The sequence below is a fragment of the Macaca mulatta genome, chromosome 11 (assembly GCF_049350105.2).
Source record: "Macaca mulatta isolate MMU2019108-1 chromosome 11, T2T-MMU8v2.0, whole genome shotgun sequence".
Lineage (NCBI taxonomy): Eukaryota > Metazoa > Chordata > Mammalia > Primates > Cercopithecidae > Macaca > Macaca mulatta.
In genome coordinates, this window is record NC_133416.1 from 23,157,501 (window position 1) to 23,185,324 (window position 27,824).

General features: G+C 37.3%; 1 protein-coding gene across 2 annotated transcripts in view; it reads left to right on the forward strand.

The window, feature by feature from the left end:
• Positions 1–27,405, forward strand: part of PDE3A (phosphodiesterase 3A) — a 312,000-nt gene extending 284,595 nt beyond the window's left edge. The window contains exons 13-16 of one of the 2 annotated variants that reach the window (XM_015151241.3): positions 375–578; positions 2,124–2,279; positions 4,488–4,746; positions 23,360–27,405. In XM_015151241.3, coding sequence (XP_015006727.2) covers positions 375–578; positions 2,124–2,279; positions 4,488–4,746; positions 23,360–23,601 — 861 coding nt within the window. In that variant the 3' untranslated portion in view covers positions 23,602–27,405. The remainder of the gene's footprint in view (positions 1–374; positions 579–2,123; positions 2,280–4,487; positions 4,747–23,359) is intronic. The other variant, XM_077953145.1, reaches the window with a different exon arrangement.
• The last annotated feature ends 419 nt before the right edge of the window (positions 27,406–27,824 follow it).

Consider the following 27,824-nt stretch of genomic DNA (forward strand, 5'->3'; position numbering starts at 1 on the left):
ACGTAATTTTTTTCTTCCTCCCTCCTCTTTCTTTTCTATTTGTATATATTTTTTACGTTTAAATTCCTGTACCCTACAAAGAAATCTAAAGAAAAAATCTTTTAAAAAAATCTATTAAGATAGGCTAGTGTCCCCTCACAAGAGTTTGAACTAAGTTTTCAAGGAAATGAATTTATTTTATAAAAAAGGTAAATTTAATCAAGAAAAATAATACCTATTGTACAGTAATAAGTGATTCTTAATAAGCAGGAGTCATATGATTACATTTCTTTGTTGTATGAATAAAAAGCAATTTCAAAAGCATTGCATATGCTCATGATTTTTATGATTTTTTTTCTTAAAAAGTTAAACTCTTAACTCTCTTATTTTCATAGGCGGTGCTATATAACGATCGTTCAGTTTTGGAGAATCATCACGCAGCTGCTGCATGGAATCTTTTCATGTCCCGGCCAGAGTATAACTTCTTAGTTAACCTTGACCATGTGGAATTTAAGCATTTCCGTTTCCTTGTCATTGAAGCAATTTTGGCCACTGACCTGAAGAAACACTTTGACTTCGTAGCCAAATTTAATGGCAAGGTAAATAGAGCTGGACCAGTCTTCACTTTTTTTTTTTTTTTTTTTTTTTTTTTTGAGACAGAGTATTGCTCCGTTGCCCAGGCTGGAGTGCAGTGGCACGATCTTGGCTCACTGCAACCTCCGCCTCCTGAGTTCAAGCAATTCTCCTGCCTCAGACTGCCAAGTAGCTGGGACTACGGGCTCATGCCACGACACCTGGTTAATTTTTGTATTTTTTTTTTCAGTGGAGATGGAGTTCCACCATGTTGGCCAGGCTGGTCTCAAACTCCTGACCTCGTGATCTGCCTGCCTTGGCCTCCCAAAGTGCTTGGATTACAGGTGTGAGGCACCGTGCCTGGCTACACCAGTCTTCATTTTATAGACACATTGAAAGATATCATGGAAGTAAACTGTTGAACAAAACATGTTACTATCAACTCTCATATGTCAAATGTGAAAATGGAATACAATAAAATGTTTAACCAGAAGCAGACATATAGGTGTTGATCTGAATCTAGATGCCCAAGAAGCTGAGATGCTTCGTCTATGGATTATGCTTTGTACCACAGAGAAATAACACATTCTGTCATTGTGGTTTTTGATTGATTTAATTTGTTCTCATCTCTATGGTATATTTATATAAATTATCTGGCAGCAGTACAGATCAAAATCTTGAAGCACAATTTTATACCTCAAGAGTAAATGCCCAAATATTAAGTTATGACAATTTTTTATGAACTGTAACTATATTATTTTAATAGTCATTGATAATAAGGCCAAGCGCAATGGCTCACCCCTGTCATCTCAACACTTTGGGAGGCCAAGGTGGGTGGATCACTTGAGGCCAGGAGTTCGAGACCAGTCTGGCTAATATGGCGAAACACCATCCCTACTGAAAGTACAAAATTGGCCAGGTGTGGTGGCGCACACCTGTAGTCCTACCTACTTGGGGGGCTGAGGCAGGAAGATTGCTTGAACCCGGGAGGTGGAGGTTGCAGCGAGCCAAGACCACCACGACACTCCAGCCTGAGAGACAGAGCAAGACTCTGTCTCAAAAAAAGAAAAGAAAAGTAATTGATTATATATGCCAGTTTTAAAAAGCATTTGTTGCTAATTCAATAATTAATGATTTTTTTAATTTTCATTTTTGTAGGTACATAGTAGGTGTATATATTTATGGGTTACATTAATAAATTCATATAATGTGTAATAATCACAACAGAGTAAATGGGGTATCTGTCACCTCAAATATTTATCCATTGTGTTACAAACAATCCAGTTATACTCTTTTAGTTATTTTAAAATGTATAATTAAATTATTTTTGACTACACTCACCCTGTCACCCATTATTATTATTTTATCCATAATTCATTATTTTACTTTTTCATGAACTTTTTTTACCATTAATTTACACAGGCCAATAACATTTTTAAGTAGCTACAGGTTCCCAATTATTTGGTATTATGATCCCTGTATAATATGAAGACAATAAATGTTCTATTGTTTTCTGTTCAACTTTTGTTTTTATCAAAGCAAAACATATTTTAACTTTGTCTCTCAAATAGGTAAATGATGATGTTGGAATAGATTGGACCAATGAAAATGATCGTCTACTGGTTTGTCAAATGTGTATAAAGTTGGCTGATATCAATGGTCCAGCTAAATGTAAAGAACTCCATCTTCAGTGGACAGATGGTATTGTCAATGAATTTTATGAACAGGTAACTGACAACTGTTTAATATAGCTTAATCTATACTTACAGGTTGCTCATGAATTGCTGAAAGCTTCTAACAGCTATGAAAGTGTGATCACTCAATTTATATTCATATTTTTATCAGAAATTGCACTGGTCAATTTTGATCAGGAGATAAGTGACATGTAAAAATTGGACTAAAATATAATCGTAGAACTCTATGATAAAGTTACTTGCAAGCATTTGCGGGGGAAGAAGATACTGAGATAGTGGAAGTCAGACGTTAGGAAGATCCTTGAAATACTGCTCTTTATAGATATATTTATTATCATAGAAGGTAGTTTAAATGTATATGGAGTAGCTTATATGTATATGGTAGTTTAAATGTATATGCATATCACATTAATTTCACTTGCTTTCCTAAAAAATTATTTATTATCATAGAAGGTAGTTTAAACATATATGGAATAGTTTATATGTATATGTATATGGTAGTTCAAATGTATCTGCATATTAGATTAACTTCACTTTTGTAAAAAAATTATTAACAGCATTATATGAAAAAGCTAAAAAGAAATAGGCTTTTCATTTGACATGATAATGTGAGAGTTAACAGACTACTCAAAAACTACCACAGTTACATAAGCCGGGGTTGATCCTTCTGACATTAGCCTACACCAATCAGAATGCACTTGAACCTTCCTGTTTGGTGCTGTGAACCACTCTTAAAAATAATGTGGAGGTGAAGGAGCATGCATAAAGGACAGGAATAAGTGACAGAAAAGCACATGAAAAAAATGAAGATATTTACTCTTGGGGAAATATAACTGTTTTCAGATATTTAAAGGAGTGACATACTAATTTAGAAATAGGTTAATCATAACATTGCTGTGGAGATTAAAGAAGATAAATTATGTAACATACTTAGCACAGGATCTGATTCATAAAAAAAGTTAGATCCCTCTCTACTGCCCTAAAAAAGGTATGAATATACCAGTCTATAGAAGTTATTGGGAGGTAGAGTTCAGGTCAATGTCAGAAAGAAATTTATATTGCTAAAGCTGTCCAAAATTAGGCTGAGACGCCTTATTAATGATAATAAATTGACTGTCATTGGACATATTTAAACAGATTAGAATGAAATTTTATGGTTACTATAGGTAGGATTCATATATAGAATGAAAGGTTTGTGTTTTTAAAAAATAATGTATTGCCCTTCCTAAGAATGGGATTAATTCATAATCATTCCTGAAATATGGAAATGCAGAAAAATGTAAATTAAAGGGAAAATTCATGTATAATAATACCACTTCTTAGGCGTAATTGTTGCTGATATTTTGGGATGTTTTTAATTTTGCTAGATAACTACTGGTTAAAAATCTCCCTGTTTTCCTCAGAAACATTTGAAGCACTTCAAAGTAAAACATTTGTACGGTAATATTATTAAACATATAGATAAATAAGAATATCAGAAACCACACAATCACAGGAGGTACATTAAAAATTCAAACAAAATCTGGGATAAGGTAACCCCTTGAATTGAGCAATAAATTCTTTAAAGCTTTCTGGAAGCCACAACAAAAAAGGAAAATAGTCTACATTTACATATTTTTAAAGAATTCTTCTCACTATTGCATTTTGTTTTGTTTTGTTTTGAGACAGTCTCACTCTGTCACTCTGTAGTGCAATGGTGTGGTCTCAGCTCACTGCAACCTTCACCTCCTGGCTTCAAGTGATTCTCCTGCCTCAGCCTCCCGAGTAGCTGGGATTACAGGCGCCTGCCACTATGCCCTGCTAATTTTTTGTATTTTTAATAGAGATGGGGTTTCACCATGTTGGTCAGGCTGGTCTCGAACTCCTGACCTTGTGATTTTCCCACCTCGGCCTCCCAAAGTGCTGGGATTACAGGCGTGAGCCACCGCGCCCAGCCTCACCATTGCATTTTAATGCATTTATATTCTCATATAAATGTGAGACACTGACTTGTGTGATAAAAATATCATCTACTTATACATTAGAATTTAGACTTTCTGTATTTCTCCTTGATAAAAATCAAAAACCTCAAGATCACAAAAGTACTAATTAGCAACAGTGTTTCTATAGGAATCTTAGCAATTGAGGTATGATCCTTTAGCAGTCAAGTAAAGAAATTTGTACATTAATGCCTGGGGTTTTGCATATTTACAAATTTCAGACGCCAGGTGAATGTTGACTTCGCTTGTATTTTGTTTCCAGGGCGATGAAGAGGCCAGCCTTGGGTTACCCATAAGCCCCTTCATGGATCGTTCTGCTCCTCAGCTGGCCAACCTTCAGGAATCCTTCATCTCTCACATTGTGGGGCCTCTGTGCAACTCCTATGATTCAGCAGGACTAATGCCAGGAAAATGGGTGGAAGACAGCGATGAGTCAGGAGATACCGATGACCCAGAAGAAGAGGAGGAAGAAGCAGCAGCACCAAATGAAGAGGAAACCTGTGAAAATAATGAATCTCCAAGTAAGTTCTAAAACCTAGTTCTAATGTGTTTTCCCTGGGATTGCTTTCTTACTTTAGATGAATGTTATGCTTCTCATGAAATACAATACTCCAGGTCTACACATCATTTGCCGAGTTTGATTACAGGTAGCTCCCTTCGCCAATATCATAATAATAGAAATTCCAGACTACAGAATCTATAATAATAACACATATGGTAGAAAGGTGATACAAAGATATCTTCTCCATCATGAAGTTAAAAAAAAAAAAAAAAAAAAAAAAAAAGGATTTGAAGCCTATTCTTCAGGGTAACTGCTTTTTGGGGTTTTTCTTCGGTTTTTTTTTTGAGATGGAGTCTCACTCTGTCGCCCAGGCTGGAGTGCAGTGGCGCCATCTCGGCCCACTGCAAGCTCCACCTCCCAGGTTCACGCCATTCTCCTGCCTCAGCCTCCCGAGTAGCTGTGACTACAGGTGCCTGACGCTACACCGGGCAATTTTTTTTTTTTTTGTATTCTTAGTAGAGACGAGGTTTCACCCGTTAGCCCAATGGTCTCAATCTCCTGACCTTGTGATCCACCAGCCTTGACCTCCCAAAGTGCTGGGATTACAAGCGTGAGCCACTGCGCCCGGCCACTTCACGTTATGTTAGTGATTTAAAAGTGAAAGAGTTTCAGTTACCATGAAGACCAATCATAGGTTTTTATTGGCTTGGTTAGGGGAACTCCATGTGAAGAGATAGGTGGTAGTATTCATTTGTTCATTCAACAGACATTTATTGAGCACCTGCTCTGTGTCAGGCATCCTTCTAGGTACTAGAGATAGAGCTGTGGGGAAAAAAGACCAAAAAAAAAAAAAATCCTTGCCCTTATAGAAATACATTCTAGTGGGATCAGTAGACAATAAGCAAAACAAGTGAGTATATCTATAGTGTGTTAGATACAGTATTATTTACTGTAGTGATAAATACTGAGAAATGTGAGAGTAAAAATAAAAGGAGGGAGATATAAAATATTATAGAGATAGGTTAAAATTTTAGGTAAGATAACCAGTGATAGGAAAGATGTAAACAAGGGAAAGATTTGTAAAAATAAAAAGAAAAGACCTGCAAGAAGTAAGGGAGTGCCCCCTGGGGCTGTATGTGGAAAGAGGATTCCAAAGAGAGAAGAAAGCAACCCGTGCAAATGTCCGGAGGTGTATCTTGGGTGGGGTGTTCAGGGAGCAGCAGGAGAACTCGGATAGCCGGAGCAGCAAGACAGAGGCAGTCGGGAACCAAGCTGTCCAAGGGAGAGAATACAGTCATGGGTTCTTAGTTTCTGTTTCTGGTTGGGCCAGTAAAGCCCCTTCCTCATCCCTCTGTTCTGCTTATCACTAGAGACAGAAACTAAAAACCATGGTTTCAGGTGCTGAAAGCCTAAAACAAAACAACACAGAAGAACAGCAACAACAAATAAGTCAGCCTGGACAAGCTTGGAAGATAGGACTCTATAGGTCACGGTAAGAGTTGTGGCTTTTACTCTGAGTAAGATGGGAAATCGTCAGTGGTTTTGAACAGAAGCGTTAGTAGACTCAACTTACATTTTAACTGGACTGCTTCAGCTGCTCTATTGAGAATATGCTTGGGATTGGGAAGGGAGCAAGGATAGACATAGGGGGATCAGTTAGGAGACCGCTGAAATTATCCAAGTGAGAGATGACTGTGACTTTGGACCAGGGCAGTAGCAACAGTGACCATGACAACCTATCACATCTGGTAATTGGCTGGAGTGCATCATGTGGCCAATCTAACCTATTTAGCTTAATCGACGATAAAATCATTTTTATTTATGCCTCTAAAGCTACTCTCCTATTTATCCTGTCATGAAACAAACAGTGACTTATAGCATAATTAGTAAAAATCCGTGACCCTTACAATGACATTACACAAATACTGTTCCTGTGTTTGTAAGAACATAGTATGTGATTTCTGTTTACCTTTACAGATAAAGTACAATCTTAATATTCTTAAAGTTCTTACCAAAAATACAACCAATGAAAGACATTCTGATCATTTTGTGCCTATTTTTATCACAGTCAGGATAATGCACAACTTGGTTCATTCCAACCATCTTGTAAGCAGATTAACCTTATACTGATCCATTTTGCTCTCATATAAAGCACCTTCTTGTAGGCACACATAAGCAAACATAAAGAAGTCATTATCAATTATGAACTTATGAGGTAGAATTTTGCAAATTGAACTTTAGGTCAGATCTGGCCTGTTAATGATTTTTTGTAGAATGGGGGAAAATAAAATTTGTTTTTCTTCAATATGCTACTGTCAGAGTAATTATATTTTATTTATCTGATGCACATAAAAAGACTTCCATTAGAAAGTTTGTACTGATCTTGGGATTCAGAGCTAGAAGCCAAGACTTGGATTTCATGGGTTATTCATTCATTTTTTTCACTCAATAAACATGTATTAGTTTTCTCTTTTCATTTGTTTTCATTTCGAAGAGCCAGGTAGTTTGCTGTCTTACTAAGAATAAGACAGTTTTTCCACTGAATGAAGGTATTGTCGGCTTAGCCTCTGGAAAAGCTTTGTTCCCAGGGGCCCTGACTTACTGCTATTTGAACTCAAACACATGGAAAATACGGACACATAGAAAATACGGACACATAGATCCAGGCATTGGGAATTGAAGGACCCAGGCCAGAAGATTTAACAGGCTCAACTTGTCAACCTAGCCTTTAGCAGCAAATGCTACAACCACATATTGCATTTCTTTCTGTTCTGAAGGGTTGGGTTGTCATGCCTTCCCATTTTTATCAAGTTCACTAAAGCAGGAATGAGAGTTTTTGGGGTTCTGTTTGCTCGTGCCTTCCAAAAGTTAACTGACCACATTATATTACAATTTTAAAATATCCCATCCACAATGATTTGATATGTAGCTTTGGAAATAATATCTTTAAAGTATTTCTTTTCAACCAAGAAAATGGTAAATATGGAGCAACATTAGTATTTACTAAATATTGGCCACGTAGAGTAACGGAACTTTAGAAATGAAGGGGGAATCGATGCTTATCAGTTTAGCTGCCTCACTTTACAAAAGATTAAACTAAGGCTTAGAAATTTAAATAACATCGCAAGGTTGTAGAACCAGAAAGGGAACCTAGGTTTCTTAATTTTTGACTTCAATGCTTTTGGCTCTTAGTAATTTAAATTTCAGAATTCATATTGGCTAAAATGGTTACCTTGACTTTGCCTAATACTTAGGTTTCAGAAAAAAATAAATATGCACAGATATGTTCTGTAGTTTGTAAAACTTGGAGATGTCCCAGGAAACACAGAATAAAATGATTCAATATGGTATCCTAGGAAAAGAAGGTTTTTATCCCACCTTATAATTAAATCTGAAAGATTCCTACAGCGAACTAAGAGGTTTCTAATGAAGTACTAAGCTGCATTTAGAATTTGAGTAATGAAAGGCTCTTTGTTCTCCTTTCAAAAGGTTCCAGTACTGAACAATTTGGCTCCCAATACAGGCATGTTTTAGACCACCTGCGGACTCTAATCTACGCAAATTTATTTGGTACAAACTTTCTTCTACGTCACCTTCTTATTCAGTATAATTCCAGAGAGGTTTATTGCTAACATTTAACAGTATTAATAAGAGGACGCTACTCTCAGGGGGACTGCCCTGGAAGGGAATAAGAGGAAAATTGAGCTTTTGTTAGCTTCCTCCCTATGAATGCACTTCCATCAATGTGTATAACTTTAAGATGAAATAATCACCTTGAACTGAAGAGTGTTTGCTGCAACCGTGATTCAAACCTGTCCATCACACAGGGGTCCTCTGCAACTCTCTTGATTCAAACGATTAGGTTAAAAAGTATATTAACATTTAAAAATTTCTCAATGGAATTTGATTTATAACAAAAACAAAGTAGAAATAGACAAGTAGAGGTAGAAGAGTAATTTTTAATTTGCTTTTTAAAAATCTGATGTATTAATGTATTTTATTGACTTTCATAGAAAGAATTCAAATTTATTTAAATTGCAATTATATCTACTGCCCTTGTTAGGAAGCTTTCAAATGGAAGAACTGATATAAGGAGTCATAGCCTGTGGCCCATAACACTTTTGCCTGTGTCCCAGTTCTTCAAACTTTGCTTGGAATACTGCTAGCCCCTTTTCATCCAGTGTATTTAATTCTCATTACTTACATCCAGCCCAGGTACCAGGTCCTTTAAAAAAAATTATACCTAATTTTCCACAGTTTGAGTCTTTTGTGTTGACATGGTTTGATGTATCAAAGATAAATTGCACCAGACATTTGTTAAAAATGGCAACGAAGGCTTTATTCAAGACTCTTGTAATAGGGGAGACAGATTGAACTCTGTTGAAGCAAAAGGCGGGAGAATTGTTAAATGCTGCTGTAAGCTAGTGAAAAAGTGCTGGAAGACGTTATGGGAGCACTGGCTAGTATGATTAAGTCACCTGTTAATTGGTACTTACTAAAGTTAGGCTCCTCCCTCCCCACAGAGACTAGGAGATAGGCCTGCCTGCTAGCCTACCTTTCTTTTTTCCTTCCATCCTTCCTTCCTTCATTGAAATTTTTTTTTAAATTTTAAAATTTAAATTTTATTTTGTAAGATTGTAAAGCTAGTTAGAGGCTGGGAGAAGATTTATCTATATTCCAGAGGGACAGAGAAATAATTTGCTGTTTCAGGTTTTCTAAAGTAAATGCTCTGACAAGAGGGAGGTCAGGGTCCTGTAGTCTAGAAGTCTAAAATTGAGTCAAACTGAGAGAAATGGCAAGCCTGTCTTGGTCACAAGAATATATCTGTCATAAAACATAGCACTTGTATTTCAGTTTTTGTCTTCTTGGCGCGCTCTCTTACAGAGAGTATAAGCTCCTTTAAGGCAAGCTCTGAGCTTAATTGATCTTTGTTTCCAAAGTATCCTGGAAAGTATTTGCCAGTTAGTTTGAGTCTATCTCATGCAGAAATGATGAATATCATAAATATATTTTTTTCCTTTTGACTCTGCCTGTGTTCATTTCCCTCGGCACTCATTCAATTTGATAATTGTCATTCTGTGTCCGTATGGTTCAAAACTAATTCAAGATAATTTAATGTCCTTTTTCTGCACTATGTTTTAAAAATTAATTTTGTTGTTTTGTAGAGTACAAGAAATTTCTGCAGTGCATTGTAATAAAACTGTTAAAAGAATGACTAGCACTTCCACAAAGATGTTGGTAGATGACCTCCAAGTTTCTTTGTCACCTATAGAAATTGACTTTGTTTTTTTGTTTCATTATTGTGCTATTAATACTTTTCTTCTTTTTTTTCTTGCTCCCAGAGTAAGTCATATCTACCTCATTAAGTAGACCCAAATATCCCTTTTGATCTTCCTGCTAACTTGTACTTTTTTTTAAATTGTTTATTTACTTTTGTAGAGACAGCAGTCTCACTTCATTTATTTCTGTAGAGACAGGGCCTCACTATGTTTCCCAGGCTGGTTTTGAACCCCTGACCTCAAGTGATCTTCCTGCTTCAGCCTCCCAAGTAGCTAAGATTACAGGCAGCATGATCCACCATAGCCAGCTTGAACTATTAACTCTTTAATGCAGTCTCAATTAGATCAGGATTTCCTGTAGACCACTTTTTCATATTGGTTTTATTTTACCACTTATCAATACTTCATCATTTACCTGGAAATGTGGAACAAAAACTAGAGAGAAAATTACTCATTTAGTAAACTTTTACCAAATGCTTTACTAAAGTCTAGGTCTCCACAGATATTATATATACACAAAAGAAAAGAGAAAAGCCTATATACCAGGTGATATGGTTTGGCTGTGTCCCCACCCAACTCTCATCTTGAATTGTAGTTCCCATAATCCCCATGTGTCATGGGAGGGACCTGGTGGGAGGTAATCGAACCATAGAGTTACCCCCATGCTACTGTTCTCATGATAGTGAGTGAGTTCTTACAAGATCTGCTGGTTTTATAAGGGGCTTTTCCCCCTTTCCCTGGCACTTCTCTGTGCCACCAAGTGAAGAAGGATGCTTACTTCCCCTTCCACCATGATTATAATTTCCTGAGGCCTCCATAGCCCTGAGTCAATTAAATCTCTTTTCTTTCTGAATTACCCAGTCTCGGGCGTTCTTTATAGCAGTGTGAAATGGACTAATACAGTAAGTTGGTACCAGAAGTGGGGTGCTGCTATAAAGATATCCAAAAATGTGGAAGCAGCTTTGGAACAGAGTAACAGGCAGAGGTTGGAACAGTTTGGAGGGCTCAGAAGAAGACAGAAAAATGAAGGAAAGTTTGGAACTTCCTAGAGATTGGAGGGTAATATGGTTTGGCTGTGTCTCCACCTAAGTCTAATCTTGAATTCCCATGTGTTGTGGAGGGACCTGGTGGGAGGTAATTGCATCATGGTGGCAAGTCTTTTCTGTGCTGTTCTTGTAATAGTGAATAAGTCTCACAAGATCTAATGGTTTTAAAAAGAGGAGTTCCCTTGCACAAGTTCTTTTTGGATGTTGCCATCCATGTAAGATATGACTTGCTTCTCCTTGCCTTTCCCCTTGATTGTGAGGCTTCCCCAGCAACATGGAACTGTGAGTTCTCCATTAAATCTCTTTCCTTTGTAAATTGCCCAGTCTCGGGTATGTCTTTGTCAGATGCATGAAAATGGACGAATACAGTAAATTGGTACTGGTAAAGTAGGATGCTGCTGAAAAGATAATCACAAATATGGAAATGACTTTGAAACTGGGTAACAGGAAGAGTTTGGAACAGTTTGGAGGGCTCAGAAGAAAACAAGAAAATGTGGGAAAGTTTGGAATTTTCTGGAGACTTGTTGAATGGCTTTGACAAAAAATGCTGATAGTGATATGCACAATAAAGTCCAGGCTGAGGTGGTCTCAGATAGAGATGAGGAATCTGTTGAGAAACTGGAGCAAATGTGACACTTGTTCTATTTTAGCAAAGAGACTGGCAGCTTATCCCCCTGCCCTAGAGATTTGTGGAACTTTGAACTTGAGAGAGATGACTTAGGGTATCTGGTGAAAGAAATTTCTAAGCAGCAAAGCATTCAAAGGCGACTTGGGTGCTTCTCTTAAAGGCATTCCATTTTATAAGGGAAGCAGAACATAAAAATTCAGAAAATTTGCCATCTGGCAATGCAATAGAAAAGAAAATCCCATTTTCTGAGGATAAATGCAAGCCAGCTGCAGAAATTTACATAAGTAATGAGGAGCCAAATGTTGATCCCCAAGACAATGAGGAAAATGTCTCCAGTATATGTCAGAGGTCTTCATGGAGCCCCTCCTATCACAGGCCTGGGGGCCTAGCAGGAAAAAGTGATTTCATGGGCTGGGTTCAGGGTCCCCGAGCAGTGTGCAGCCTAGGGACTTGGTTCCCTGCATCCCAGCCGCTCCAGTTGTCACTGAAAGAGGCCAAGGTACAGCTTGGGATGTTGCTTGAGAGGATGGAAGCCTCAAGCCTTGGCACCTTCCACATGGTGTTGAGCCTGTGAATACACAGAAGTCAAGAATTGAGGTTTGGGAACCTCCACCTAGATTTCAGAGAATGTATGGAAATTCTTGGATGTTCAGGCAGAAGTTTGCTGCAGGGGTGGGGCTCTCATGGAGAACCTCTGCTAGGGCAGTGCAGAAGGGAAGTATAGGGTCAGAGCTACCACACAGAGTTACTACGGGGGCAGTGCCTAGTGGAACTGTGAGAAGACAGCCACTATCCTCCAGACCCCAGAATGGTAGATCCACCAACAGCTTGCACCGTGTGCCTGAAAAAGCCCACAGACACTCAGTGACAGCCCATGAAAGCAGCCAGGAGGGAGGCTGTACCCTGTAAAGCCACAGGGGCAGAGCTGCCCAAGACTATAGGATGCTCCTCCTTGCCTTCCACCATGATTGTCAGGTGTCTCCAGCCATGTGAAACTGTAAGTCCAGTAAAATTCTTTCTTTTGTAAATTGCCCAATCTTGGGTATGTCTTTATCAGCAGCATGAAAATGGACTAATACAGAGGACTCAGAAGACAGGAAGATGTGGGAAAGTTTGGAACTTCTAGAGACTTGTTGAATGGCACTGACCAAAATGCTGATAGTGATATAGACAATAAAGTCCAGGCTGAGGTGGTCTCAGATGAAGATGAGGAACTTGTTGAGAACTGGAGTAAAAGTCACTCCTGCTTTGCTTACCCTGCAAAGTCACAGGGGCAAAGCTGCCCAAGGCTGTGGGAGCACACCTCTTGCATCATTTTGACCTGGCTATGATTCATGGCCAGTTTTGAACTTTAAGGTTTAATGACTGCCCTATTGAATTTTAGACTTGCATGGGGCCTGTAGTCCCTTTGTTTTAGCAAAGAGACTGGTGGTATTTTTCCCCAGTCCTAGAGATCTGTGAAACTTTGAACTTGAGAGAGATGATTTAAGGTATCTGGCCAAAGACATCTCTAAGCAGCAAAGCACTCAAGAGGTGACTTTGGTGCTATTAAAAGCATTCAGTTTTATGTATTCAGAAAGACATGGTTTGGAATTGGAACTTAGGTTTAACAGGGAAGCTGAGCATAAAAATTCAGAAAATTTGCAGCCTGAGGATGTGATAGGAAAGAAAAACCCTTTTTTTAGGAGAAACTCAAGTCGGCTGTAGAAAATTTGCATAAGTAACAAGGAGCAATATGTTCATCTCTAAGACAATGGAGAAAATGTCTCCAGGGCATGTCAGAGACCTTAGCAGCAGCCCCTCCTATCATAGACCCAGAGGCCTAGGAGGAAAAAATGACTTTACAGGCCGGGTCCCAGACCCTCTGCTGTGTGCAGCATAGGGACTTGGTGCCATGAGTCCCAGCTGCTTCAGCCATGGTGGAAAGGGGCCAATGTACAGCTCAGTTCATGGCTTCAGAGGGTGCAATCCCCAAGCATTGGCAACTTGCACATCATGTTAGGTCTGTGGTGTTCAAAAGACAGGTATTGAGGTCTAGGAACCTCCACCTAGATTAGAGAGGATGTATGGAAATGCCTGGATGTTCCAGCAGAAGTTTGCTACAGGGGCAGAGCCCTCATGGACAACCTCTGCTAGGGCAGTATGGAAGAGAAATGTGGGGTTGGAGCCACCACACAGAGTTCCCACTGGTGCACTGCCTGGTGGAGCTGTAAGAAGAGGGCCATTGTCTTCCAGATCCCAGAATGGTAGATCCACCAACAGCTTGCACTGTACACCTGGAAAAGCCACAGGCCGTCAATGCCAGCCTGTGAAAGCAGCTGGAGGGGAGGTGCTGTACCCTGCAAAGCCACAGGGGCAAAGCTGTCCAAGGCTGTGGGAGCACACCTCTTGCATCAGTTTGACCTGGATGTGAGACATGGAGTCAAAATAGATCATTTTTGAACTTTAAGGTATAATGACTGCCCTATTGAATTTTAGACTTATATGGGGCCTGTAGCCCCTTTGTTTTGGCAGATTTCTCCCATTTGGAATTACTGTATTTACCCAATGCCTGTACCACCATTTTATCTGGGAAGTAATTAATTTGCTTTTGATTTTGCAGGTTTATAGGCAGAAATGACTGGGCTTGTCTCAGATGAGACCTTGGACTTGGACTTTGGGTTAATGCCGGAATGAATTAAGACTTTGGGGGACTTTTGGAAAGGCAAGCTTGTGTTTTAAAATGTGGGAATATTAGTTTTGGGAGGGGTAAGGGGCAGAATAATATGATTTGGCTATGTTGCCACCCAAATCTCATCTTGAATTGTAGTTCCCATAATCCCCATGTGTTGTGGGAGGGACCCAATCGGAGATAATTGAATCATGGGGGTGGTTATTGTCATGCTGTTCTTGTGATAATGAGTTCTTATGAGATCTAAAAGTTAAAAGGGGCTTTTCCCCCTTTGCTTGGCACTTCTCTCTTCCTGCCACCATGTGAATAAGGACATGTTTGCTTCCCCTTCCACCATGATTATAAGTTTCCTGAGGCCTCCCCAGCCCTGTGGAACTGTGAGTCAATTAAACCTCTTTCCTTTATAAATTACCCAGTCTTGGGCAGTTTTTTATAGCAGCATGAGAATGGACTAATACACCAGGGAAATTCAGTCTAATGGGAGGATCTTAGCTGAACTTCTGAACTCTTGGCTCAAGTCTAAAGTCGTCACTTAGATGACGGTACTGAGAGTTACATGATATTCTGGTTTCTTGGAAGAGAACAGACCTCTCTTCTAAGCTCTCTACCAGCTGCCTACTTTACCTCTCTACTTAGAGGTCTTCCAGACACCTCATGTTCAGAATACCTCTTATTCATTTTCTTCTGATATGGTTTGGCTGTGTCCTCACCCAAATCTAATTTTGAATTGTAGCTCCAATAACTTTCATGTGTTGTGGAAAGGACCGTGGGAGACACTTGAATCATGAGGGCAGTTTCCCCCATATTGTTCTCCTGGTAGTGAATAAGTCATGGATCTGATGATTTTATAAGAGGTCTCCTCTTTTGCTTGGCTCTCTCATTCTCTTTTTGCCTGATACCATGTAAGACATGCCTTTTGCCTTCTGCCGTGTTTGTGAGACCTCCCCAGCCATGTAGAACTCTTAGTCCATTAAACCTCTTTTTTTCTTTAAAAATTACCCAGTCTCAGGTATGTCTTTATCAGCAGTGTGAAATGGACTACTACACCTTCAAATCTACTCCTCATTCAACCTTCCCTTTCTCAGTGCATCTTACCAACATGCTCAACTGCTCAGGTCAGAAAGCAGGGTTGTCTCTGATTCCTCCCTCTTAATTGCCTACCTCTAATCAGTTGCCAAGTCCTGTTGATTCTACCATACAAATATATCTCATATTTATTGACTTTTCTTCATTTTCATTACCCCTGTCCTAATCCAGCCACCACCTTCATACAATATTGTACCAACTGAGCCATTTCCTTCCCTTTCTGCTGACTTTCAAAGACTCCATAAGACTCAGTATTATTGTGCCTGCTTGTTCACTATCTTTCCACGAGAGTAAAAGCCTGCTGCTGGCAAGCATCATATTTATCTTGTCTGTCAGAGGGTCACTAGAACTGAGGACAACATTTGGTACATACCAGGTGATTCATAAATAAATAAGGATTTAGAAGCCTAAATAGTGAATGCTGATTAAACAGTCTTCTTTAAAATATCTTGTACTTTTTTCTGTTTAAATTGGGTTTATTATTTTTCCTCAGTCAAAGGATATAATCCTGTGAAAATTATTGTTAATATTTCCATGTTGAAAACTCTGAATGATTTGGTCAAAGAAAATGTATTTCTTTTTTAAATGCATATTTGCTGATGTGTCAGATCTGTACAGGTGTGTCCAAGGCTCCCTCAAAGACCCTATAGTCTAGAAGAGAAACTGTTTGGAATATATGAGAATAAGATTTGAGTTTATATTTTTTAAGTAGGGTACTCATTTATTCAGATTAATAGACAGAACTGAATAATTTTCCAAAGTACATGTAAAAATGTATATTCCTATAAGCAATATATTATTTCTAATTGTTAAATTCCTTGTCTACACTTGATTTTTTAGAATCATTTTCATTTTAGCTATTCTAAGTAGGCATAGTTTTCATTTGCATTTCCCTGTCCTATAAGCAACTTTTTGTATTTTTAATCAATACATATTTGTACATATTTATGTGGGGCACATGTGATATTTTGTCACATACATGGAATGTGTAATGATTAAATCAGCATATTTAGAGTATCCCTCACTCTGTTGCCCAGGCTGGAGTGCAGTGGTGCATTCTCGGCTCACCGCATGCTCCACCTCCTGGATTGAAGTGATTCTCCTGCCTCAGCCCCCCAAGTAGCTAGGACAGGCATATGCCACCATGCCCAGCCAATTTTTGTATTTTTAGTAGCAATGGAGTTTCTCCGTGTTGGTCAGGCTGCTCTTGAACTCCCGACCTCAGGTGATCCACCCGCCCCGGCCTCCCAAAGTGCTGGGATTACAGGCATGAGCCCAGAGCCACTGCACCCGACCATATTTATCATTTCTATGTGTTGGGAAGTCCCGTCTTCCCACTATTTTGAAGTATGCAATACATTATTAACAGTAGTCACCTTACTCTGCTATCGAAGATAAGAACTTATTTATTCTAACTAGTATGTCTGTACTAATTAATCAGTACCTCTTCATTCCTCCTAACCCCCAACCATATACCCTTCTCAGCCTCTGGTGTCTGTCATTCTACTCTCACTTCCATGAGATCAACTTTTCTAGCTCCCACATAAGAGTGAGAACATGCGATATTTGTCTTTCTTTTCTAGGTTTATTTCATTTAATGTAATGATCTCCAGTTCCATTAATGATGCTGCAAATGACATGATTTTATTCTTTTTATGTCTGAATATTATTCCATTGTGTATGTATACCACATTTTCTTTATCCATTCATCAGCTGATGGACACTTAGGTTGATTCCATACCTTTGCTATTGTGAAGACTGCTGCAATAAATATGGGGGCGCAATTATCTTTTTAATATACTAATTTCTTTTCCTTTTGATAAATGCCCAGTAGTGGGGTTACTAGATCATACGGTAGTTCTCTTTTGAGGTTTTGAGAAATCTGCATACTGTTTTCCATAGTGGCTATACTAACTTATATTCCTACAGTGTTATGAGTTCCCTTTTTGCCACGTTCTTGCCAGCATCTGTTGTTTTTTTGTTTTTACTAATAGCCATTCTAACTGGGGTAAGATGATATCTCATTGTGGTTTTGATTTGCATTTTCCTGGTGATTAGTGATGTTGAGCATTTTTTCATATACCTGTTGACCATTTTTATGTCTTCTTTTGAGAAATGTCTATTCGTGTCTTTGCCTACTTTTTAATAGAATTTTTTGTTTTTGTTTTTTAATTGTTGTTTGATTTTCTTGTATATTCTGGATATTAGTCTCTTGTTGTAAGAAAAATTTGCATATATTTTCTTCCATTCTATAGATTTTCTCTTCACTGTGTTGATTCCTTTGCTGTACAGAGGGTTTTAGTGTTTAGTTTAGTCCCATTTGTATTTGTTTTATTTGCCTGGGTTTTTGAGGTCTTAATCATAAAATCTTTGCTTAGGTCAATGTCCTATAGAATCTCCCTTATGTTGTCTTCTAACCATTTTTTAGTTTTGGCCTTACTTAAGTCTTTAATCTGTCTTGAGCTCATTTTTGTATATGGTGAGAAATGGAGTCTAGTTTCATTCTTCTGCATGTGAATATCCAATTTACCCAGCACCACTTAATAAAAAATATGTCCTTTCTTCAATATATATTCTTGGCACCTTTGTCATAAATCAGTTGGCTATAAGTACATGCATTTATTTCTGGAGTCTCTGTTTTCTTGGTCTATGTGTCCGTTTTTATACCAACACCATGCTGTTTTGTTTACTATACCCTTGTGGTATATTTTGAAGTCAGGTAGTGTGATGCCTGCGTCTTTGTTCTTTTTGTTCAGGATTGTTTTGGCTATTCAAGCTCTTTTTTGGTTCCATAGAAGTTTTATAATTGTTTTTCCTGTTTTTTGAATAATGTGTTGGTCTTTTTTTTTTAAATAAAGATTGCATTTAATCTATACATTGCTTGGGTAGAACAGTCATTTTAAAAATGTTAATACTTCAGATCCATGATCATGGAATGTCTTTGTATTTGTTTGTGTTGTCTTCAACATGTTTCATCAGATTTTTGTAGTTTTCCATGTAGAGGTCTTTATCTACCTTGGTTAAATTTATTTCTAATTATTTTTTAGCTATTGTAAAAGGGATTGCCTTCTTAATTTCTTTGTCAGCTAGTTCATCATTGGTGTATAGAAATACTACTGATTTTTTGTATATTAATTTTTGTATCCTGCAACTTTACTCAATGTATTTATCAGATCTAAGTGTTTTTTGGTGGAGTCTAGGTTTTTCTAGATATAGGACTATATCATCTACAAAGAGGGACAATTTAACTTCCTCTTTTCCAATTTGGATGCCTGATTGCTCTGAGTAGGGCTTCTAGTACAATTTTGAATAGCAGCAGTGATAGTGAGCATCTTGTCCTTTTCCAGTTCTTAGAGGAAAGGCTTTCAACTTTCCACATTCAGATATTAGCTGTGGTTTTATTATGTGTGGTGTTTATTATGTTGAGGCATGTTCCTTCCTAGTATTTTTAGTTTTTATCGTAAAGTGATGTTGAATTTTATCAAATGTTTTTTCTGCATCTATTGAGAGGATAGATAAAGAAAAAGCATTTTTATGCAAAGTCATCCAGTAGTAGACTTTTTATTGTTGGGAGTCTTTATTGTTGATTTAATGTGATTACTTATTATTGGTCTGTTCAGGTTTTCTATTTCTTCCTGATTCAATTTTGGCATATGTTTCCAGGAATTTATCTATTTCATCTAGGTTTTCTAGTTTGCTAATACATACTTGTTCATAATAATCTCTGATAATCTTTTGTATTTCTATGGTATCCGTTATAATGTCTCCTTTTTCATTTCTGATTTTATTTTTGGAGGCCTTCTCTTTTTTCTTGGTTAGTCTACCTAGTGACTTACTCATTTTGTTTATCTTTTCAAAAAACCAACTTTTTGTTTCCTAGATACATTGTGTCTTTAATTTTCTATTGTATTCAGTTCTCTTCTTATCTTTATTATTTCTTTTATTCTACTAATTCATGGCCTAATTAGTTCTTGCTTTTCAAGTTCCTTGAGTTGCATTATTGGGTTGCTTATTTGAAATATTTTTAGTTTTTTGTTGTTGGTATTTATTGTGTTAAACTTCCCTTTGACTACTACTTTGTGTTGTTTCCATTTTCATTTGTTTCAAGAAATTTATTGATTTATTCCTTAATTATCTCTTTAACCAAAAGGTCATTCAGGAACAAATTTTCTAATTTTCGTGTATTTATACAGCTTCCAAAGTTTGTCTTGTTATTGATTTCTAGTTTTATTCATTGTGGTCTAACAAGAAACTTGATATGATTTAGATTTTTTAAAAATGTGTTGAGACTTGTTTTGTGTCCTAACATCTGGTCTATCCTGGAGAATAATTCCATGTGCTAACAATGAGTATTCTGTAGCTGTTCAACAAAATGTTCTGTAAATATCTGTTAGGTCCATTGGTCTAAAATGCAGTTTAAATCCAATGTTTATTTATTAATTTTCTGTCTAGATGAGCTGTCTAGTTCTGAGAGTGGGATGTTGAAGTCCTCAACTATTTTTGTGTTGAAGTGTCTCTCTCTCTCTCTCTCTCTAGATCTATTAATATTTGCTTTGCGTATATCTGGGTGTGATATTGCTTCTCGGCCTCTTGGCTAAGATCAGATTTAGTATCTGGGTGCTCTGGTGTTAGTGCATATATGTTTAGAACTATTTTATCTTCTTACTGAATTGATCTCTTTTTCATTATATAATGACTATGTCCACTTTTTACTGTTTTGACTTAATTTCCGTTTCATCTAACATAAGTATAGCTACTCTTGATTGTTTTTTGTTTTTGTTTGCATGAAGTATATTTTTTCTTTTACTTCTAGTCTATATCTGTATTTTCTTTTACTTCTAGTCTGTATCTGTCTACAGGAGAGATGAGTTTCTTAGCACATAATTAAGTCATGTTTTTTAATCAATTCACCCATTCTGTGTCTTGTAAGTGGAAATCTTAGTCTGTTTACACTCAAGGTGATTATCGATATATGAGTCCTTATTCCTGTCATTTTGTTAATTGATTTATAATTGTTATGTATATCTTTTGTTCCTTTCTCTCTCTCTCTCATTGTTTATCATTGCAGTTGGGTAGTTTTCTGTAGTGGTAACATTTGATTCCTTTCATTTCCTTATTCATGTTTGTTCCACCAGTGGGTTTTACGCTTTCAAGTGTTTTCATAATGATAGATACCATCCTTTTGCTTTCACATGTAGGCCTCCCTTAGGTATTTCTTGTAGTGCTGGTCTAGTGGTGATTAATTCTCTGAGTTTTGCTTCTGTGAAAAAAGACTTTATTTTTCTTTCATTTATGAAGGATAACTTGGCTGGGTTTATGGTTTTTTCTTTCAGCAGTTTGAATATATTATCCCATTATCTTCTGGCCTGAAAGATTTCTGCTGAGAAATCTGTTAGTCTGATGGAAGTTTCCTTATAAGTTACCAGATACTTTTCTTTTACTGTTTTTAGAACTCTCTGTGTCTTTGACTTTTGACAGTTTGACTACAGCGCACCATGGAGAAGACCTTGAATTGTATTTTTGTGAGTTTCTCTGAGCTTCCTGCATCTAGATGTCTAAATCTCTGTTTGTTAGAGTTGGGAAGTTTTGACCTATAATTTTGTTAAACAGGTTTTCTGTCCCTTTCATTTTCTTTTCACCTTCTGGGACACTGAAAATTCAAATATGTCATGCAAGCTTTGTTCATTATTATTATTTTTTGTGTTTTTAATGTTCATCTGACTGGGTTATGTCAAAAGACCCATCTTCAAATTCTGATTCTTTTTTCAACTTGATCTAGTCTATTGTTAAAACTTTTGAATGTATATGTATTTCTTTCAATGAATTCTTCATTCCAGAGTTTCTCTTTGGTTCCTCTTTTTTTTTTTCTTGATACCTGTCTCTTTAGTAAATTTCTCATTCATATTACGAATTGTTTTTCTTCTTCCTTATATTAGGTATTTCCTGTCATTTCTCTGTTGAATTCAAAATTATATTTTAGATGATAAGTCTGATTACCTACTCAGTCCATTGGTTCTTCTCTGTGGAGGAGGCAAGTACCAGATGTCTCTAGCCTACCATCTTGAAGATGCCAAGATAAGTGTCTTTTTTTTTTTTTTGAGACGGAGTCTCACTCTGTCGCCCAGGCTGGAGTGCAGTGGCCGACCTTGGCTCACTGCAAGCTCCGCCTTCCGGGTTCACACCATTCTCCTGCCTCAGCCTCCTGAGTAGCTGGGACTACAGGTGCCCGCCACCACGCTTGGCTAATTTTTTGTATTTTTAGTAGAGACGGGGTTTTACTGTGTTAGCCAGGATGGTCTCGATCTCATGACCTCATGATCCGCCTGCCTCGACCTCCCAAAGTGCTGGGATTACAGCCATGAGCCACCGCACCTGGCCCAAGATTAGTTTCTTAAAGGAGGTATACTAAGGTAGAACTTTTTTTTTTGTTACAAGTTATAAAATTCCAATGGAATGAGGATATACAAAAAGTGAACATTATTGGTTCATGTAAACATGATGTTGGCTATTATCAGTGCTTATTTGTTTTTGCTTTTGTCTCTGCCTCACCTGCCTAACAGCTTGTTCTTTCAGCTTTGCTTTCTTCATGAGGCTGGAACTATAGCCAGCTGTAAGTTCACTTCATTCCAGATGCATAAGCAAAGGAGAAAGGATCTCCAATTACACCTCTCAAACCCACATTCATTATGTGCAAATGGGAAATATCTCAAGGAAGGACTCAGGCCCAACTTGGGTCACCCACGCAACTATTGGCCAGTCACTGTGATACAATTTTGTAGACCGGTTGTGAGTGAGGAAGTAGAATTTAAAAACCTTTTCTAGAACCACATAATTGAAGGGAGGGGGAAAAGTTCTCTCTAAATGATTTTGGATGCACAGTTACCAGAAGAAGAGATAATAAGGAGAACAAAAGGGAAAAAATAAAAACAGAAACAGTATATACTCTAGGAGGCATATATGGAGTAACATAGAAATTTAGAAGAAAGAGATTATTTCTTAGAAGAATTCAGTGAAATCTGATGGAGTCTTTAAAAAATGAATGGATATATACTCTCAGTGGTTGCAAAGAACATTTCAGAAGGATAGGTAGTACCAGCTTGAAAATATGAGTTCAGTGTAGATGTTTTAAAAATTAAAAAAGCAGGGTATAGTTAACTACATTTTGAAATTAATTTTTTTTTTAGTTCAGTTTAGTTTAGTTTAGTTTAGTTTTTGAGATGGAGTCTTGCTGTCTTCCCAGGCTGGAGTGCAGTGGTGCAATCTTAGCTCACTGCAAGCTCCGCCTCCCGGGTTCACGCCATTCTCCTGCCTCAGCCTCCCAAGTACCTGGGACTACAGGTGCCCACCACCACACCCAGCTAATTTTTTGTATTTTTAGTAGAGATGAGGTTTCACCGTGTTAGCCAGTATGGTCTTAATCTCCTGACCTCGTGATCCGCCCGCCTCAGCCTCCCAAAGTGCTGGGATTACAGGCCTGAGCCACTGCGCCCAGCCTGAAATTAATTATTTAGTCCACATGAAGCAGATGAGGAACATCAGAACCATCTTTAAATATATCAGTCTTGTAGATGTTTGTGAATTAAATTGACTGACAGAGACAGACATAGCAAGAAGTTATTTCAATGATCTATGTAAAAAGCCTTGAGAGCCTGAATGTAAGGAGAATAATACCAAGATAAAAGCAGAATCTTGCTCTGGACATTGCCAAATATTAAATACCATCCCTAGTTATTTGTGAGTGATATTTTAATGATTATTGCCATTTTCCTCTTTCTTCCCCATTCTCCAAAACTGCATTATTATAATATACAAACCAAGGTTATGGATTACCTCCTCTTAATTATCTTAAAAGAGATAACATTTGTGTGCTCAGCACACAACTAAGTAGTCTAATTTAGTGCATTTTATTTTATTTATTTTAGAAAAGAAGACTTTCAAAAGGAGAAAAATCTACTGCCAAATAACTCAGCACCTCTTACAGAACCACAAGATGTGGAAGAAAGTCATTGAAGAGGAGCAACGGTTGGCAGGTGTTGAAAATCAATCCCTGGACCCGACCCCTCAATCGCACTCTTCAGAACAGATCCAGGCTATCAAGGAAGAAGAAGAAGAGAAGGGGAAACCAAGAGGGGAGGAGATACCAACCCCAAAGCCAGACCAGTGACAATGGATAGAATGGGCTGTGTTTCCAAACAGATTGACTTGTCAAAGACTCTCTTCAAGCCAGCACAACATTTAGACACAACACTGTAGAAATTTGAGAAGATGGGCAAATGGCTATTGCATTTTGGGATTCTTCGCATTTTGTGTGTATATTTTTACAGTGAGGTACATGTTAAAAACTCTTTGCTCAAAGAAGCTTTCACATTGCAACACCAGCTTCTAAGGATTTTTTAAGGAGGGAATATATATGTGTGTGTGTATATAAGCTCCCACATAGATACATGTAAAACGTATTCACACCCATGCACGCACACACATACACACTGAAGGCCAGGATTGCTGGCTCCACAATTTAGTAACATTTATATTAAGATATATAGTGGTCACTGTGATATAATAAATCATAAAGGAAACCAAATCACAAAGGAGATGGTGTGGCTTAGCAAGGAAACAGTGCAGGAAATGTAGGTTACCAACTAAGCAGCTTTTGCTCTTAGTACTGAGGGATGAAAGTTCCAGAGCATTATTTGAATTCTGATACATCCTGCCAACACTGTGTGTGTGTGTGTGTGTGTGTGTGTGTGAAAGAGAGACAGAAGGGAACGGTTTGAAAGGGTGCTTGTGTGCATGTGTGTGCATATGATTTTTGTGGTTTCAGTAACTCATAGAATAGCTGTAGCAAATGACTGAGTACATGTGAACAAACAGAAGGAAGTTCACTGTGGAGTGTCTTTGGGAGGCAGCCATTCCAAATGCCCTCCTCCATTTAGCTTCAAATAAAGGGCCTTTTGCAGATGGAGGGCACTGAAGGGCTGGGTGAGAGGGCCACATGTTTGGTATTACATTACTGTTATGCACCACTTGAAGGAGCTTTATCACCAGCCTCAAACCTGGAAGACCGAGGCATTTTCCAGTCTACTTGCCTAATGAATGTATAGGAGCTGTCTGTGATTATGGATGTCACTCAACTGAGATCAAATCACCATTTAAGGGGATGGCATTCTTTATCCATAAACACCTAGGAAAGAGTCAGAGTCAGGTCTTTCAGTCAGGTTAGAATTCTAAATGATGCCAGAGAAGGCTTGGGAAATTGTACTTCAGCGTGATCGCCTGTGTCTTCTTAATTTGCTGCAAAATGTGTGGTAGAGGAAGAAAAGGAAACAGAAAAATCACTCTGGGTTATATAGCAAGAGAGGAAGGAGATTATTTCAACCCAGGGTTTTTGTGTTGATGTAGGAAAAGCCTGATTCTTGGCAACTGTTGTAGTTTGTCTTTCAGGGGCAAAGGTCCCGCTGACAGCCCCTGTTGTGGTATCCACATGCTGTTTGTCGGGGTAGCCTCCATCGGCAATCTGGCCCATTGTCAGTCATGCTTCTTCTGGCAGGGGAGATTATAGAGAGATTGTTTGAGGATCGGGTTATTATTGAAAGTCTTTTTGTTTGTTTTGTTTTGGTTTGTTTGTTATCTACACTTGTTTATGCTGTGAGCCAAACCTCTATTTAAAAAGTTGATACTCACTTTCAATATTTTATTTCGTATTATTATATATGTCATGATAGTTATCTTGATGTAAATATGAAGATTTTTTTGTTTCTGTAGATAGTAAACTCTTTTTTTAAAAAAGGAAAAGGGAAACATTTTTATAAAGTTATACTTTAATCACCATTTTTATACATTGTAGTTCTCTCCAAGCCCAGTAAGAGAATGATGATTCATTTGCATGGAGGTCGATGGACAGCCAATCATCTACCTATTATAATTTAAATGATAATCTGATATAGTTTTTTTTTTGCCAATTAAATGAGGATGCTGCAAAGAATGTTTTTTTCACTAGTAACTTTTGCTAACTGAATGAATTCTGGGTCCATATCTCCCAGATGAAAGACTGTTAGCCAATACCATATTTTTATAGTTGGTGTCCATTTCTTTCCAACACTGTTTGGTTATGATTCTTCCTTCAGTACTATATATAGACCTACTCATTATCTAAACAATCTTAGCTTCTATGTAAACTTTGATTGTGATTTCCAGTTTTTATTTTCTCTGACGTAGTAGAAAGAAATGTTTACATTAAAAATACTTTTATTTCTCGTAAATGGATATTGTACTCTCCCCTTTCGAAGCATTATTTTACAGTAATTCACAGCATTTTAAAAAATAAGGCAAAGATAATACAACAAAAAATATTCATGGTTTCAAGGCAAATTCTCCAATAAGTAGGAAAATGTAAAAAGGATCAAGTGGATGCAGCCTCTACCTAAATAATTAAAATATATTTCAGTAGATTTCTGAATTAACACCAGGTCTTCATTTTTTAGAACTTACCTAATTGTTTTCATTTCCTTAGTTTTGCCTGTGTGTCTCTATGTTTGCAAAAATTACTATGAGTCAAATTTTGCCAGTGAATTTAACTATTTTCCTTTCATTGCAATTAAGAGAAGGGGGAGAAAAGCATTTATCTTCTCATACCCCTTGTGTCTAATTACTTAACAAAGCCAATATTTTCCCATCTTCCAAAGCCTGTCCATCTCTAACATAAATATTAATTGAACATAAAGCTACGTTTGGAGTGAGTGGACTGGCAGGACAGTTGGAAGCCCATCACAGTCTGTTGGCAGTTTCATCAAAGCTGTATAGTCCAATTAGCAGGGCATCTTGGCTACTACAGTGGAAGTCTCAGCAAACTGCCTGGTTTTATTTTTTGTTGTGTTTTAAGGTACAGGAAATAAGAGGAATAATAGTGGCCAAAGCAATTAGAACATCTTCATTCCAGAACTGTGTTCATCAATCCAGGAAGATTGATACATTTTTCTTTAAAAATAAATTACTATTACAGCTAGAAGTCAATTGGGATAAATAAAGGGATGAAGATCCACCAAGTATGTGACTTTCGTACACACCCAGTACATCTCAAAGGATGCTAAGGGACATTTTCTGCCAGTAGAGTTCTCCCCCTTTTAGGTGACAGCAATATTATTGTGTTCACATCCAAATCCAGAGCTTACTTCCTGTGGTGCCAATGTATTTGTTGCAATTTACTACATTTTTATATGAGCCTATTTATAGGTGCCATTAAATAAACTCAGGTCTTTCAAATGAAAGAGTTTCTAGCCCACCTAGGGAAAAAGGTAATTGTTTAGAAAACCATAAAATCAATGGTAGGAAAAGTTGGAACTGGTTACCTGGATGCCATGGTTCTCTGTTAAGTAAAAACCAGGTATATTCTGAGTGTCATCAGTGTTATTTTCAGCATGTTAATAAACGTCTTTCCAGTTATATATCTAAATTAACCTTTAAAATATTGGTTTCCTTGATAAAAGCACCACTTTTGCTTTTGTTAGCTGTAATATTTTTTGTCATTTGTATAAGACCTGGTTTGGCTCTCAATAAAAGATGAAGACGGTAGCTCTGTACAGGGATATATCTATATTAGTCTTCATCTGATGAACGAAGAAATTTTCTCATATTATGTTCAAGAAAGTATTTACTTCCTAAAAACAGAATACCAAATTCTGTCTATTTTGGTTGAATACCAGAACAAATCTTACCGTTGCAATCCCAGTTAAACTAAAGAAAAGGAATATCTTACAGACTGTTCATATTAGATGTATGTAGACTGTTAATTTGCAGTTTCCCCATATTCCCTGCCTATCTTACCCAGAGAACTTTCTTTGAAGGTAAAAGCTGTGCAAAAGGCATGAGACTCAGGCCTACTCTTTGTTTAAATGATGGAAAAATATAAATTATTTTCTAAGTAATAAAAATATAAAAATTATCATTATAAATAAAGTCTAAAGTTTGAAATTATTAACTTATAAAAGTGAACTAATTGTGTGATTATCAAATCTTGATTAATGAGAAGTGAATAATCTAAAAATCATTTATATTCTACTGTGGGAGGTATTCTTGGTGCTTCCATGTCAGTAAGGGGCTCTCCATTGTCCTCGTCATTTATAGTACTTCTAAAATAATAATGGAAACCTCAATAAGGGTCTTGTCCTCTTCTGTCATCCTAACCCTGATTCTAGTTTAATGCCTTTCCTGACTTATATGCCATTTGCAAATCAACTGCCTTTCAAACTGTTAGAACACGCCAATAAAACAAAGTTCTATGAACTTTCATAGTCTAGAAACACCAACAAGATCCCCCTTATTTAGCGATTATTAGCTAATGTGTGGAAGAAATATCAATAAAAGTTCAAATGCTAATAACTCAATTCCAGA